Source organism: Jatropha curcas, chromosome 10 (assembly GCF_041381405.1).
Source record: "Jatropha curcas cultivar XTBG-Jc1 chromosome 10, XTBG_Jcur_1.0, whole genome shotgun sequence".
NCBI lineage: Eukaryota > Viridiplantae > Streptophyta > Magnoliopsida > Malpighiales > Euphorbiaceae > Jatropha > Jatropha curcas.
Genome location: NC_143160.1, coordinates 1,860,333 through 1,875,566, shown reverse-complemented (window position 1 = coordinate 1,875,566; position 15,234 = coordinate 1,860,333). Strand labels below are relative to the sequence as shown.

General features: G+C 35.6%; 3 protein-coding genes across 4 annotated transcripts; 2 read left to right on the top strand and 1 right to left on the bottom strand.

Annotated features, from left to right (window-relative positions):
- Window positions 1-73: 73 nt before the first annotated feature.
- EMB1417 (Pentatricopeptide repeat (PPR) superfamily protein) lies at window positions 74-2,310 on the top strand. 2 transcript variants are annotated; one of them, XM_012234781.4, is made up of 6 exons: window positions 74-217; window positions 377-464; window positions 579-677; window positions 904-1,047; window positions 1,138-1,350; window positions 1,645-2,310. In XM_012234781.4, the coding sequence occupies exons 2-6, from the start codon at window positions 378-380 to the stop codon at window positions 2,005-2,007; spliced, it is 906 nt and encodes a 301-aa protein (XP_012090171.1). In that variant the 5' UTR covers window positions 74-217; window position 377; the 3' UTR covers window positions 2,008-2,310. The 2 variants fall into 2 exon arrangements, with proteins under 2 accessions (XP_012090171.1, XP_012090172.1); XM_012234782.4 differs by having other exon boundaries at window positions 138-276.
- A 291-nt stretch (window positions 2,311-2,601) lies between these two features.
- Window positions 2,602-8,258, bottom strand: LOC105648404 (dnaJ protein ERDJ2). The gene is made up of 11 exons (XM_012234778.4): window positions 8,102-8,258; window positions 7,270-7,468; window positions 7,052-7,147; window positions 6,775-6,895; window positions 6,541-6,647; window positions 6,234-6,451; window positions 5,830-6,007; window positions 5,606-5,725; window positions 4,815-4,901; window positions 4,024-4,134; window positions 2,602-3,601 (listed from the first exon to the last, which is right to left on the bottom strand). Exons 2-11 carry the CDS (start codon window positions 7,453-7,455, stop codon window positions 2,771-2,773), a joined length of 2,055 nt encoding a protein of 684 aa, XP_012090168.1. The 5' UTR covers window positions 7,456-7,468; window positions 8,102-8,258; the 3' UTR covers window positions 2,602-2,770.
- A 762-nt stretch (window positions 8,259-9,020) lies between these two features.
- LOC105648403 (Tic22-like family protein) lies at window positions 9,021-14,004 on the top strand. The gene is made up of 9 exons (XM_012234776.4): window positions 9,021-9,618; window positions 10,331-10,425; window positions 10,600-10,679; window positions 11,038-11,079; window positions 11,180-11,307; window positions 11,642-11,822; window positions 12,179-12,357; window positions 13,198-13,404; window positions 13,483-14,004. The coding sequence occupies exons 1-9, from the start codon at window positions 9,197-9,199 to the stop codon at window positions 13,793-13,795; spliced, it is 1,647 nt and encodes a 548-aa protein (XP_012090166.1). The 5' UTR covers window positions 9,021-9,196; the 3' UTR covers window positions 13,796-14,004.
- The last annotated feature ends 1,230 nt before the right edge of the window (window positions 14,005-15,234 follow it).

Sequence of the window (15,234 nt, the reverse complement as noted above, 5' to 3'; positions counted from 1 at the left end):
GAAACGCAAAGTTTTGCATAAAATCATTTGGACCTCTCCCGAATCGAAACGCACCGTTTTGATGCAAGAAAATTTGCAAATATCATCTTCTGTTTGGATGTGGGGAAGAAAATGCCAGAAAATAAGAGGGAAAGAGGAGAAAAGGTTGAAAAAAACAAGGAAAATCTTCCATTAAGACTCAATCTCTCGGTCTCTGCCGTTGTCGAAGTTTTAGCCAGTAACACTCTTTCCCTTTCTAATAAGAAAGCTAAACATCTGACCATGTTTGCGAATTAGGTTTAGAAATTAAAATCCGTCCCATTTTTGCCTTATTGAGATTTAGCGAAAGAACTACTGTGTTACAGGATTACTGAATTCTTGTTTAATGGTGTTTCAGAATGCTTTGCTTGAGACCTCCTCCTCTGCCACTCATTTCAAGTAGATTAGAAGTGACAAAATTCTCGCAGTGTACAAGCAGTGTGGTTGTAAGCCTCTCGACTCGATTTTTCTTATATGATGCATGAAATCATTTGCAAGATAATTTTTTTTGGAATGGATGATTTCTTGGCACTCCTTATAGAGTTTCAGCTATTTTTCAGGTATGCGCTTTAAAAGGTCCCCGACCAAGGTATCCTCGAGTGTGGAAATCGAACAAGAGAATTGGGACAATTTCCAAGTCAACCAAACTTATTAAATGCGTAAGTGTTCTTCTTTGTATCTTGAACTCGGAATTTCGCTTGTTTTTTAATAAGCCAATCGCAGAATCCTATACTTTCAAAGGTTGCTGTTTTGGTTGATAGCGGAACATTTCTGCTGATTATCGTAGTAGTTTAAAAGTTTTGAAAATCTATCAACTACTAAATTCTGTTGAATTTTGGATTCTTTGGATGATAATCTTTTTATTCTGACCTTTTGGTTCTATAGATAAAGGGATTGTCAAATGTTAAGGAGGAAGTATATGGGGCACTTGACTCTTTTGTTGCTTGGGAATTGGAGTTCCCTATAATTGCTTTCAAGAAAGCATTGAAGATTCTTGAGGAGGAACAGGAATGGAAAAGGATAATTCAGGTACTGAAAAACCTATTCCCACCGCCTACCCCAGCTTTATTTGGAAATGACCTGTAGATGAATTCGCAAAAGAAATGCATTGGTTTGTAGGTAATCAAGTGGATGCTAAGCAAAGGCCAAGGACGGACGATGGGAACGTATTTCACCTTACTCAATGCCTTTGCAGAGGATGGAAGGCTTGATGAAGCCGAAGAGATTTGGACAAGATTATTTCACCGCAACTTAGAAAGCATGCCTCGCATTTTCTTTGATAAAATGATATCTATTTATTACAAGAGGGACATGGATGACAAGGTGTTTGAGGTAGTTTAACCTACCATCTTTTCATAACCTCCAAGGCTATGAATGAGTCTTTTGCTTCTTTTGTCATGAGACACCTGTCTTCAAATACATCATTTTTGTCCCTCTATAACATATTCTTCTTGTTTATCAACTGTCATTTTTTATTCTCTCCTTAGTATAGTTTTTCAACTTCAACTGTCATTCAGATTGTTTGATCTTCGTATTCTAAATTCATATATTGCTCAACTGATACTAGTTCTTATTGCATACTGCTGCCAGTCCTGTTTTCAGTGAAGTAACTTTTAACTTGTGTAGATATTTGCTGACATGGAGGAGCTTGGTGTCCGACCAAGTGTTTCAACTGTTAAAATGGTGGGAAAAGTATTCCAGAAGCGGAGTATGCTGGACAAATATGACAAATTGAAGAAGAAATATCCGCCACCTAAATGGGAGTATCGATACATGAAAGGAAAGCGTGTTAGGGTTCGAGCAAAACATGTTGATGAATTTGATGGTGCTAATGAAGGCATAAACAGGGGCGTGGAAATTCCCAATGGTTCAACTGAATCAAATGAGGATGATGCTGTTGAAGATATAAACAAGGTTGAGGGGAGTTCTCATGGTTCAGATGAATCTGATGACGAAGATGCCAATATGAACTTAAATGAAGTATCTTGAGTTGTTACATGCTTATCATGTTAATCTGCAGTCTTTTATCTTCCAGAATTTAGGCATCCTGGTGACAACACAATCAGGCATTTAGGTGAACGAAGACTTGGATTCTTTTGTGCATATGTCCAATTAGTGATATATAACTGTAATCCCTCGCTGTTCTCCAAAAAAATTTTTGTAAGTTGTCGAGGACCTTTATTCCTTTGAACGTCGTATCTAAAAGAGATTAAATTGTTCATCGAGAGATATAATGTTGTTTATGAAACATTTTAGCTGGCTTCAAAGAATGAACGGTTCCCTCTTTCCAGAGCCCTGTGTGTTCTATTACACATCTTTAATGGCCCTTTATTAAAAGCTAATGAGCTATAGAAAGCCGATTGATATATGGTTTATGCTTGAATTAGTGCATCGCTTCAGTGTCAGTTCAAAGCAACACATTCATACATTAGTTTTTCAGGAACAAAAAATTGATTGCAGTGTCAGTTCAAAGCAACACATTCATACATTAGTTTTTCAGGAACAAAAAATTGATTGCAGTGACCTTACAAGATGGGGCAAAACTAGAAGTGAGGCTGGTGGTCGTTCATTAGGCCGAAAAAGTTGTCCTAAAGATCTCAATTAAAATGTAGTCAATGATAATAAAAAATGTTTGAAATTTTTGCCCAATTAAAGAGGAGACATAAATAACCATCACTGTGACGGTAGTTTAGTTCATCCACCCAATAAATAAAAAGCTTATTGTTTTCCATGGATAAACAAATCAAGTGTTTCATTCCTCATCTGTCCCTGAACCCTCTGTGCTTGAGCCTCTTTTATGCACAGTTCCATTAGCAGCAGGGCCCTTCTTTTTTGTATCTTTTTCATCTTCCTCATCTTCACTATACTCGCTCTCATAATCATCATATCCCTCTTCTTCATTCTCCTCTTCCTCTTCAACCCCATCCTCTGCAATGGGTCCCTCCTCAGAGATAGACCCACCCCGAGTGCCAGCCCTTGTTCGTTTCAGAATTTTAACCTTCAAGTTAATCTTTCTGTCACAACCTATCCATGAGTCACACAAGCAGTAACAAGTCAAGTTGTAGTTCCCCTCTGCCGGTGCTGGGAACTTGCCCATCACCAATCTAGAGCCATCTCGCACCTTCTCAACAGCTGCTCTTACAGCTGCACTTGTCTCCTTAACACTTGCTCCAGCCCCCTCCATTGCCTCCTCAATTGCCTTGGAAGCAGCGGTTATGGCAGCAGCTTCATCCATGAAATTTACCTTCTGGGAAAACCACACATTATTCGAGGTGGGATCTGCAAGTAGAAACCAGAAGTTCTCTTCCTTGTGAAATGGGAAGCGGGGGGCATGGGGTAGTGCACCGACCAGGCCATTAGCGCGTTTGAGGGTTACCCAAGCTTGCACAGTGACAATGTCACCCTCTTGAATACCCTCTTCACCTTCAGTTTCACATCTTACTTCAACTGCTACAGAAGGCATCATTTCTAATACTGTTTGAACATCTTGTACTTCGGATGTGGAGAATCCAGCAACATGCTCAAGCAGCTCAGCACGATCTTGCAGAGACATATCACAAAAATCCTGAAAAGTTCTCACCTTCTGCATTCAGGGACAAGAACTCTTAGCAATAGAATCAAAAGGGCATTAGATATTTATCTAAATAGACCACCATTAAATGCAAAACGATCTTCATTTGTTCCAAAGAGGCTGGAGGTTAGCAAATTTAATTGCTGTGTTGGGGCATATGGCATTAACCAAATCCAGTTGTTATAATAATAATACAGTATAGAGAGAGAATGATGGGCTTCATTTGTGAAGCTTCACATGCATCTCTATAGTTTCTAAAGATATAATTCAAATATTGACTCCCAGATGTTGTCCACTTAAACCTGAGATTTACCGACTGATTTTTTTTTTTTTTTTTTTTTTGACACATGGATTTACCAACTGCTAGCAAAAGAGGCACATTACAACATAAATTCGTGCATCGCAAGAGCCAAGATAAGATTCTATCCAATTACCTTGCGTGCTATCTTCTTGATAACAGATTCACTGAAATGTGGTAGCTGCAGAAAGGGTGCAATCCCTTCTGTGGATCCTCCTGTAGTTTTTCTTGCACTGAGAGGAACAGCCTGAAACATGAATCATACATCTCTAGTAATGTGACAAGTTTCTGCTACAAATCTTTTTGCAATGATGTGTGACAAGTTCTTGGACTGCTTAATCACAGAAATATACTGTAACAAATAGAAATTACTATCATGTACAAGTGCAGTGCAAATACTATGTGTCACAAACAAGAAGCAACTATGGTATATCAAAGTCCAGCAAAGAGTAGTAAATAGGTGTTAGTGACTATAAAGGCCTTACATATGAATGGGAATCCAACAAATAATCTATACAACCTCCCTTCCCTTCTTCAGTGATAGACAGGAGATGCGGTTATCAATCAAACATTACAGGGGGTAACTCCTCTCATACCGTGATGGGCAAGTCCAGTGATTGTCTAATAGAGATTATGTTGACATAGTGCAAGGGATGGAGAAAGTCAGTTGTTTGTGAGCACAAGTGAAACAAGCAAATATTCTTCCATTTGGGAGGAAGGGGAGGTGGAGATCTTCAACAAGCCTCAATCTTCTTCTAATACCAACGTAAACAATGAACTATTCACACTAATCAATATACCACAAGGGATGTAAACTATTAACATAAAGATACATCATATAATAAAGAAATTCTATTGTAATATAAGATCCAAAAATCAGGGAATGATATCATTCATAATGATAAACAAATAGAATCTCAAACATACCTGAATAACACATTGAGATAGCTCAACAACCCCAATTGCAGGTCTCAGCCATCCATGGCCTTGTGCAGTTCTTGGTATGACTGCCATCTGTAAGTAGAGAGAAACACTATTGAGTACCAAAGAGTGAATGGCTCAAAGAACACTAGATAGATGCATCACTAATGGAAAAAAAAAAAAAAAAGCATTAAAATAACATATAAGTGGCAACTAAATCTAGGAACACACACACATACTATTCATACTGATTTTGACATTCATGTTATCATCTTTTACATGCATCTAACTCTACAAATGTATTTTTTTTTAGCCCCCTAACATTCACCTAAGAGTTTGTGCCCTTATGACTTTTTTTTGTGCATATTTCAATCAAACATAAATAATCAGTGACAGGAGATACTTTTGTCTCAAGGCCACAAGCATGGAGCAAATATCGTCCATTTCATCCCATTTTCATCACTCAGAGGAAATTACTTGGTAGAGTACTTTACATCTTCCACAACAGCTACTTAATAAAACTGATTTTTGACGAGGGAAAGCATATAATGAACTTCTCTAGAAAAGATTTCATAAATATGTCCAGAATTGCTTGGAAGAGTCTATAGAACTCATCTTCCACTGCACCAAGATCACTTCAAGACCATCGCCTATCTTATGCAAAGAAGATGCAGGCTAAATGCCATAAAAGTAAGTGTGGCATGGGTTAATTTATCAAGGAATCAAAAAGATCATGCCCTGATAAGATTATTAGTCCCAGACTTCTCAAACAAATAGAATACAGCATGTAAAAATACCTTCATTAATTCTTCAAGAAGGCGAGGTGCAAGTTCTAGCACACGTCTAAAATCACCTAGCAAAGCCGGAGACAAGGCTGCTATTTCACGAGTTAATTGAGCTTGAATTAACAACTCTGTCTGAAGAAAAAAATAGAAAAGAAGTAAGTACATGAACTTCATCAAGGATCAATACAAGACTGTTTGGATAGTTCAATATAATCACATATTGTTAAACAAACCACCTTAACTACAGCAGGATGCTGCTTCCAAAACTTAGCCTGTTCTTGCTTAATGTTCTTGAGATCCAGATTCAACTCACTTCTAACTGACATAAAAAGCTTCTGAAGAGGTTCGTCATCGGTCCTACGAACTGGAATTTCCATATACTCAGCAGCCTTAGTGAAGACTTCCATAACTTTGCTGTATGATCAAGATGCAAATTAGTAATACAATCATAAAAGGCGAAACACACAGCACAATGTCGTATTCACATACTTTATAAGAAATAGTGAAACAGCTATAGTAAATATCCTTTACAGCAGAGGATGAGTTCATCCATAAATTTAATGTTACTTGTATGTTGAACATAACTTAAATTTATGCACAACATTAGCAATTACTAGATACTAGGAATACGAAAATTTACCTTGGAGCCAATGAGGGTTTCATCAAGTAATAGTATGCGGACAGAGTTTGATGCATGACATAGTTTCCTGTATATTTTGATGATCTCGAAAGATATATCACTGCAACCACCAATGGCAAAAGAATACAAACACCAACTATCCAAAGTAGAAGTATTCCACCAGAAGCCCCATCAATATCCAGCAGAAACTGAGGAAGGGCTATACCCATTTGAAAGCCCTGTAAGATTGTACTAAGAACTTTAGTGTCAAAAAAAAATATTAATGAATAAGTTAAGCAAAAGCTATTCATTGTCCCATAAGCTATACCTGTCTACCATCTGGATGACCATATTTTTCATAATTCTCACGGGATATTGGATCTGTTAGGGCCTGATAAGCCTTTGTTATTGATTCCACAAAATATTTGTGGGCCTCTGAAAAAAAAAATCAGAAAACAAGTGTTAGTGGGAACAGGTCATTAATTACATGGTTCATCATTCTTCCTGGTTAAAAATTCACACATGAAAGCACAAATAAACAAATGACTAAAACACCTTCAACCTGGATCTGGATTTTTATCAGGATGATAAAGAATAGAAAGTCTCCTGTAACGCTTTTTTATTTCTGACTCTGCAGCTCCAGGTTGCAGCTCAAGTATGGCATATGGATCAAAAACTTGAATCTGATTAAGAGAAATAAAAAAAAATAAATAAATAAATCATAAGTGGAAAAGGCGTGATATAACTAGAAATAAGGAGCATTATGTAAACGGAACAAGAAAAAAAAAAGTTCCTCATTTGGCAGTGATCTAGATGATAAATATTTATTTATTACTTACTTCACGACTCATATTTTTTATGTAGTAAACCAGGAATATCATGATGATCCAAAGAAGTATCAATGTCAAGTTACTGCAAGTGGAGAAGTTTGAAATCTGCCAGAAATGAAAAAAGTAAAAGATAAAAAATGAAAAATTAATAGAATTGCAGGGCCAAAGAGCTTAATCCCAAAAGTAGCATAACTGATAGCATTGAAGGTACCAATATAGAAACCCACCCGCTTGAATATAGATTTCCGGTACTTCCCTGAACGGGAGCATTCAGAGCACCGGCAGTGGATGCTCTTACTTTTCTTTGATGCAGCGCGGCATAACTTCATTATTGTATAAGGCACTAGAGGCAGTGCCATTATTGTCAAAATGAATATTGGGAACAACGCACTATTCTCTTCAGAGGCAGCCATGGCAATCTCCTACCTAAAAGTTGTCCATACATAATTATAATTAGAATTCTTAAGTCAAACTCCAAAGAGTCGCAAGGAGGCTAATCTCCCTCAACGAAAGTTCAATTTAGAAGTAAACTAAAATAAATTAATGCAACAATCGAAACATTTAAAAAAACACTACCCATGAAAAATCAAACAATAAGACACAATAATACCGCAGTTACTTGTCAAAAAAATTATCATAAATAAAGATTAATATTGGGAACGGACCAATAAAAGTTTATATTTGAGATTCTTTTAAAAATGATAACCCAGGCAAGTTATTCCTGCACATGCATCAGATGAATTCAACCGAATCTCTCGAGTTACTATTATCCAAAATAACCCTAATTTATGAAATAAAACGACCTAAACATGACCAAGAATGAAGAATCCATCCAAAATACATAATCTCCAGTGAACTAAAAATTCAATCACGTCCAAAACAGCTTACAAATCCAATTAATGTGAAGCAAAATCATAATCAATTCCTATCAACGAGGGAAAAGAAATCAGGAATTTATACAAAAACTGAACTTAGGTCATTCGACCATTTATCAATCACTATTGACGCGAAAATCTCAATCTATAAGAAAAGGATAAGTGAAATTAATATTTTGAATACCCAAAAAAGAAAAAGAAATCGAGATCGGATAAACTTCAGAACGCTTTGTCTGAACGATGGCGCGAATATGGACTCAGGAAGAAAAATGCACAGTTGTTGAGGAGAGGAGATTTATTGGGTTTTGCGTTTGAGATCCAGATGAAATTTGCAAAGCCAGGGTTTTTATGATTTTACGGTTTTATCCTTAAATTTGATAAATATCGTCAGGCTAGACTCGTCATTTCGTTTATTAAAATTGTGTTCCAAGTCTATAGCCTTCCAATTTTTATTTGCACGCTTATTTTTCCGTTACTAAAATAAATATGTGCATTGAATAAAGTTTAGAAACAAAAAAGACTATCTCATGTCTAGTTTATCACTGTACATTATGAAATATACCGTAAAATTTTTGCTTTTAGCATTTAATTTGTGATTATCAATTATAATTGTTATATTTTATTTGTTTTAAATCATTAACATTAAACATCGATGTTGTAATAATAAAGTGTTAACACTAACAATCATCAAGTGAAATTGAAATTTTATTTCTTTCAAACAAATATTTATTATAAAGAAATAAGTATATCCTTGTTTGGCCTGTGTGCAAGATTTCATTTATATGTTAGCAGTAAAATAATAATATTTTATGGACTTATAATTTAATTTCTTAATATGTATTTTTTTTAATTTATTGAAGACTTTTATAGAGATAAATAATATTATAATAATAAGAGGTAGTCTTCTTTTTGACTCATCAAATTGGTGAAAAAATATAATTAAAAAAATTCAAATTTAATATCTTTTATTTCTATCCATCATTTAATATTAATAAACTGGTATTCTAGAGAAAAAAAAAGATAAAAAATAAAGTTTAACTTCTATTTCTTCGTAAACAAAAATATTCTTATAAAGAAATTTTCGTAATTTATTTAATCCTTCCATTAAGCAGAAAAGTTAAGAGGAGAAAAGGTTTGGATTTTATGGAAAAAGAAAAGTTTTCAAGAAAAATTCGGATTCCCGATGCAAATTTGAATTCCCCTGATTCTCAAGTCTACGGCCAAAATCCTCAAATTCCTTTCGCGTTCCGAATCCATCAGCTAATCTGCCAAACCACCCATGGCCTTACCTACAGAACCAACACATAAACGTCGCCACAGCAACCACTCTAATATACTCCACTCCGCCACCACCGCTCTACTCTCACTTATCCCCGCTCGTAAAACGTCGCAGTCTTCAAGAATCACTCTACCTCCTCCCAAGCTTTGCATCCCTTTTCAATTTCCCGACTTGTCTTATTGCTCTCCCTTCGATTCGACTCAGCCCGACTCGGTCCCTCCAAAATCGGCTGCCGTTAAAGGGTTGTCCTCTGCTGAGTCCAACTCGGGCTTTCCGTCAACGGTCAGGATTGCAGGCCTCAATTCTAATGGCAAGGGTGGCGGCCCCGCTTTCGTTGGTCAGGTTTTCAGTATGTGCGATCTTTCAGGGACTGGGCTCATGGCTGTTTCTACTCATTTTGATATTCCCTTCATTTCCAAAAGGTACTTATTAGTTACTGAACTAGGATTTCTTATGCGGTGGTGAATATGAACAGATATGTAATTTTTCAATTATTGAATCAGATTTTTCTCGCTCAATTTCAATAACCCCTGTAGCTAATCTTAGTTTTGGTATTCTGATCAATTAATTTTCTAGATACATGGGTGTTAAGAAACCGAATAGTGGCAGCATTTCGGGTTATTGATAACACTGATGTCACTAAGTTTTGCATTTCGTTATGGTTATATTAACACTTGCAATAGACTAATAATAGAGTAAACATAATATAGTTATACTCTCATTGAATTGTTAAAAGAAGCGGATACTTTTGATTACTCCTGGTTCACAATTGAATTTTTCGAACAATTAAATGTGGCATAGTTGTTAATTTTTTAAATTTTACTCAAAATTTTCCAACTAAATTTAACCCAGGGAAAGATAAGAAAATCATAAAAATGTTGGTTTAATTGAACCCAAACAGGAAAATGACAGTGGAATCCCGTTTGAAGAATTGCATTTCATTTCCATTTCTGCAGCAAACATATCAACTTTATTGTATGTTTAAGCAGATCTCCTTTGTGTTTATGTGTGTTGTGTGTTTGAAGTTGTTATGTTATATCATATCTCTTCCTCACTAAAGGCCATTGGTACACTATGCATATTCAGCTTACCCTTTTAAAATCTGTATGACTAAGTAGAATCTTTGATCTACAGAACACCTGAGTGGCTTAAGAAGATATTTTCAACGGTCACTAAATGTGAGAGGAATGGTCCTGTGTTCCGTTTTTTCATGGATTTAGGCGATGCAGGTATGTCCTAATGATTATAAGTTGTTCATAATCTCTTGATTTCAAATTTTCCCATTTAATCGTTTCTTCTCACCTTTTCTCTAGTCATTCTTCTTGTAGTTTCTACTATTCAATTTGGTCAAATTTCTATCCTACACAATATACTAAATTCTGACTTGATATATGTATTTTTAGTTACATACGTTAAACGGCTAAATATTCCAAGTGGTGTGGTGGGTGCTTGTCGACTTGATTTGGCATATGAACATTTCAAGGTATTGCTGACTTGAATACATGAATACTCTTTTATGTTATATAATACATATAGTCAGGTTGAATGTTTAATTAAATCCTACTTTTTACCAGCTCATTGTTTTTTTCTTTGTTTTCTCCTACTCGATTCTGTTGATACATGTTTATTTTGAAGTATCATTTTAATTCTATTAACCTTCAATGAAACGTTGTATGCATGATTTAGGTTTTTGTAGCAAAATGATATGGTATATCATGTGAGCGCACATGTAACTACTCTCGTAGGAAAATTTCAATTTGGCTTTTGTCTATTTGGATATCCAAACTTTCATCTGCCCATTTAGACTAATGCAAACTCCCTTCTGATATATGTTTTGGCAGGAAAAACCTCACCTATTTCAATTTGTTCCTAATGAGAAACAGGTAACACATAGTCAGCTTTTTAAATATTTACACAAGTTATGAAATTTCATCATACTTCTGTTTATATTGATACTTCATAATTATTTTTTTGACCTTACAGGTCAAGGCAGCAAACCAACTTCTCAAGACCATTCCTCAGAGTGATGGGAGGAGGAAGGTTGATGGAGTGCCTGTTTTCAGTGCTCAAAATTTAGATATTGCAATAGCTACTGCAGATGGGATTAAATGGTGTGTTATAATGTCATCTATTGTCAAACAATTTCAATCAGTAGATTGATATCTTCTTTTCTCTATATGGAAGCTTTGCATTTTCTGTGAACACTGAGAGTTTTGCATAGAATTTAGGTTAGCTCGCTTTTAAAGATTTTATCATTTACTATTTGATATAATGATGTATTAGTGCCTTCTTGTTCAAAATAATACTTGTTATTTTGCTTTCTCCTGCATCACTGTTAGATAACATATGATTGCTAGTAGTATACTATTATTATCAGATAACATGCTTACTAGTACTATTAATGAAGTAATATGATTGCTCATGCTGTTACTTTCCTTTCACCAGGTATACTCCATACTTCTTTGATAAAAACATGCTAGATAACATTCTTGAAGAATCTGTTGATCAGCATTTCCATTCTTTAATTCAAACTCGGCACATGCAACGCCGACGTGATGTGATTGATGACAACTTGGCAGCAGAAGTGATTGAAGAAATGGGAGATAGCATGATGGAGCCACCAGAGGTAATGCTACTAGTTTTCCTGATTTAGCCTCTATTTACATGAAGTTGTAGAGTCAGTTTTAAACTAATTCATGTGTTGACTAGAGAATTTTATTCGCCATTCTGCAAGCAAGTGGGTTTCATGGTTTTGGTTGCCGGCTCTAAAGGCCTTATGATTTCACATTGATTTGTGAATTTTCGGATTTCTGATTCACTCTTTATTGGTTCTTTTATGTTGAATAAAATTCATGCTGGATGATTGTCAAAAATTAAGATGTGAAGTGTTGAATAGATGTTTGAGTCCATACTATGGATTGCTTGCCTATCTGGTGAAACTGAGCTAGTATATTATTGATGGTGGAGGTATTTTGCTGACAGGTTCAGGAAATGCTGGATGAAATGGGCCATCCTGCAATACCTCTGAGTGTCATTTCAAAGGCTGCTGAAATCCAGCTTCTTTATGCTGTTGACAGGGTACTCTTGGGTAATAGGTGGTTGAGAAAAGCAACTGGTATTCAGCCAAAGTTTCCATATATGGTTGATTCTTTTGAGAAAAGGTACGTCCTATAGCTTTTCAACAACATCTATTTGCTTGTTTTAAGTTTGCGGTGGGCAGTACCTCTATTTTCCAGATCTTGAGTTGATTTGCACTATAAATGAATTATATGGGAATGCAGAGATTTAGACAGTCAATTTTATCTGCGTCGGCGAATATTAATGCTTGTAATGAAGCTGAACATTAGCTTCCTTATTGTACCAATTTGCCCTGCTTTGATGTGAAAGAATATTCTGGTGTCCCATGCTCTTTGACTTAGCATATCATGGATTTAATTATCATGTATTTTAACCCTTGCTGTACGAGCAACCTCTTATATAGAGTAACAACATCATAGGAGCAATATAGTTTTCTGAGTAAATGTGAACCAGATTTCTAAGATGTTACTAAAAGTTGATGGGCATAATTTGTTACACATTAGGGATGCAATGTTCCTTAGAAGAGTTGCATTATGCATCTTTCTGGATTAAGCTTCTTTGTAAAGTATATATGTAATTTCCCTTTATTGGTGGTCCATTGGTATTGAAAGCATGTAGACTTTACTTTTATGGTGATCAGCCCTCTTTAAGTTTGCAAGTGAATCTACACTAAGGTGATTGCTGCTAGATTTGGTGAAGTCTAAGAAGGCAGCACCATAAGAGGTCACTAATATCCATATTATGCAAGATAGCCTTTCAGAATTCTTCAAAGTTAATGATGCTTGGATAGTTTTTGCTTTCATTTTATATTTTTTGGAAATAACTGGATTGGAATTTTCTCAATTTGGTTTGCTACAAGATTCAACAGATGAATCCTATATTTCTATTACTGCAGTCATAACAATTTTACTTCCGTGATGCAGAAGTGCATCTTCTTTTCACAGAGCCTCCGAGTCAACCAGCTATATTGCCAACCGTAAAACCGATGATATTTCTTCAAGAGGTAAATTAGAAGACAATTCTCAAATCAATCATGAACAAAGAAGATATCTGCAGTTCCCGTTTGAAGATTGGTTCAAGCATCAATGGTTGAAAGGACAGTTGAAACCTGAAAAAGAATCAGAATTAAGGTGCCACGCATTGCTGATCATACTATCATATAAATTTCTTATGGTCTTCACAATCTTCTGATTTCTCCTTTCTTGCAGATCACAGGGCCCACCAGATGAATACGCAAGGCAGAAAACAGAGGCCAGTCCTTTTCTTCCAAAGATCACAATGGTTGGTATCTCAACCGGAGAAGCAGGACAAATGAGTAAAGCTAGTTTGAAGAAGACAATGGAGGATCTAACAAAAGAGTTGGAGCAGACAGATCATGAAACTTCTCCTGGAAGTGGCAATAACAGTAATCGATTAGAAATTGAAGATAGGGATCCGTTATTTGTTGCAAACGTGGGTGATTACTATTCTGGTATGTCGAGGACAAGATCACCTCGATTTGTCCGTGGGGGAAACAAATGAAGAGGCTTCTCAGGAATGATTTTACTTTATTACATTTAACAAAAGAAAGGAAAATGTAAAGTTGGTAATGCAATGCTTAACAGGTCATATGTTCTCAGTTTTTGGCAGGTCAGTTAATGTGAATGCATATATATGCGATTTTGCAGTATACTCTCTATGTTGTAAAATCAAAATGCAACTTAATTTGATATAGATGATCTGTTGGGGAAGATCGTGTGGCCCCTGTGGCTTTTAATTTTGATGCATTAGTTCCGCTCCATATTACTTCAATTTTTTATTTCATTAGATTGCTTTAATCGCTAAACTAAATTTGACAAGAAACCCCTTAATTTTTTGCATCAACAAATGAAATTGTTAAACCTCCATATATGAAATCACTAAATTTGACAAGAAACAACTGTATTTCCCTCCCCCCACAGCACACTTTTCTGTTATCAACAAATGGAACTGCAAAACCTCCACAAATGAAGATCCAAAAGACAAGTAGTGCATTATCATCAAGAGTGAAAGGGAAAGAAATGCTTGTTGTGGAGTTGGGTGCTCCAATTGTGCGGCACTTTACTTTCCCCACGCTACAAAGTGGTGGGTGTGTGGTGACCCCCCTTCCCCTCTTCATCTCCCTCTTTCTCACACATACAACTCTTGTTTGGAATTAAAAGGGAACATGATTTAGTTCAACAAAACAAGCAAAAAAAAGGGTTACTGCAATTAAATTGCTTAGAGATGATGATAATGATGCCTATATATCTCTATTTCTCTATCAACCTTGCATAAGCCCACAAGCTTCTTCTCTTCCTCTCATTCTGCTTTCAAAAATTTGCCAAGACCCCCCATGTCATATCTCCAACTCTACAAAAAGAAGACCAAATGCATTTCCACAATGAGCATAACAATCACTTCACCAAGTCTTTTCTACATGTTTAGGGTGCCCTAAAAGTCACAAAAATATGTCATTAGGTCTCATAATCTGACCCAAGAAGTGAATAAGAAGGGAAGAGGAGAACGTCTTTTCCAAAAATGATTTAGTTTTGACAAGCATAACAGAAGTACCCACAGAACTTAATGCCTTTTGCCTTAAAAATCAATGTGGAATGTTTGAAACCTGAATTAAGTTAGAACCCACCAACTTGTCAAATGTTTAATTCAATGTAGAAATGAATAATTTTCATTATTAGCAGCTAATCCTATTGAAATTTGAAAACTCTCGCATGGCATTCACGTTTTTTATCCAAAAAATATTGGAATTATGAAATATTTGGTAATCTGAAATTTTCTTATATTAAGATTTGAATTTATTACTTTTACATACTACCCGTGATTCCATGAACACTTCATAATTGGATTATGAGGCATGACAAGGTATAATTAATTTTAAAATTTTAAAATTTCAAATCGAGTTATGATTATGAAATCGCATGTTCAGGAGCCGAGCTAGACTC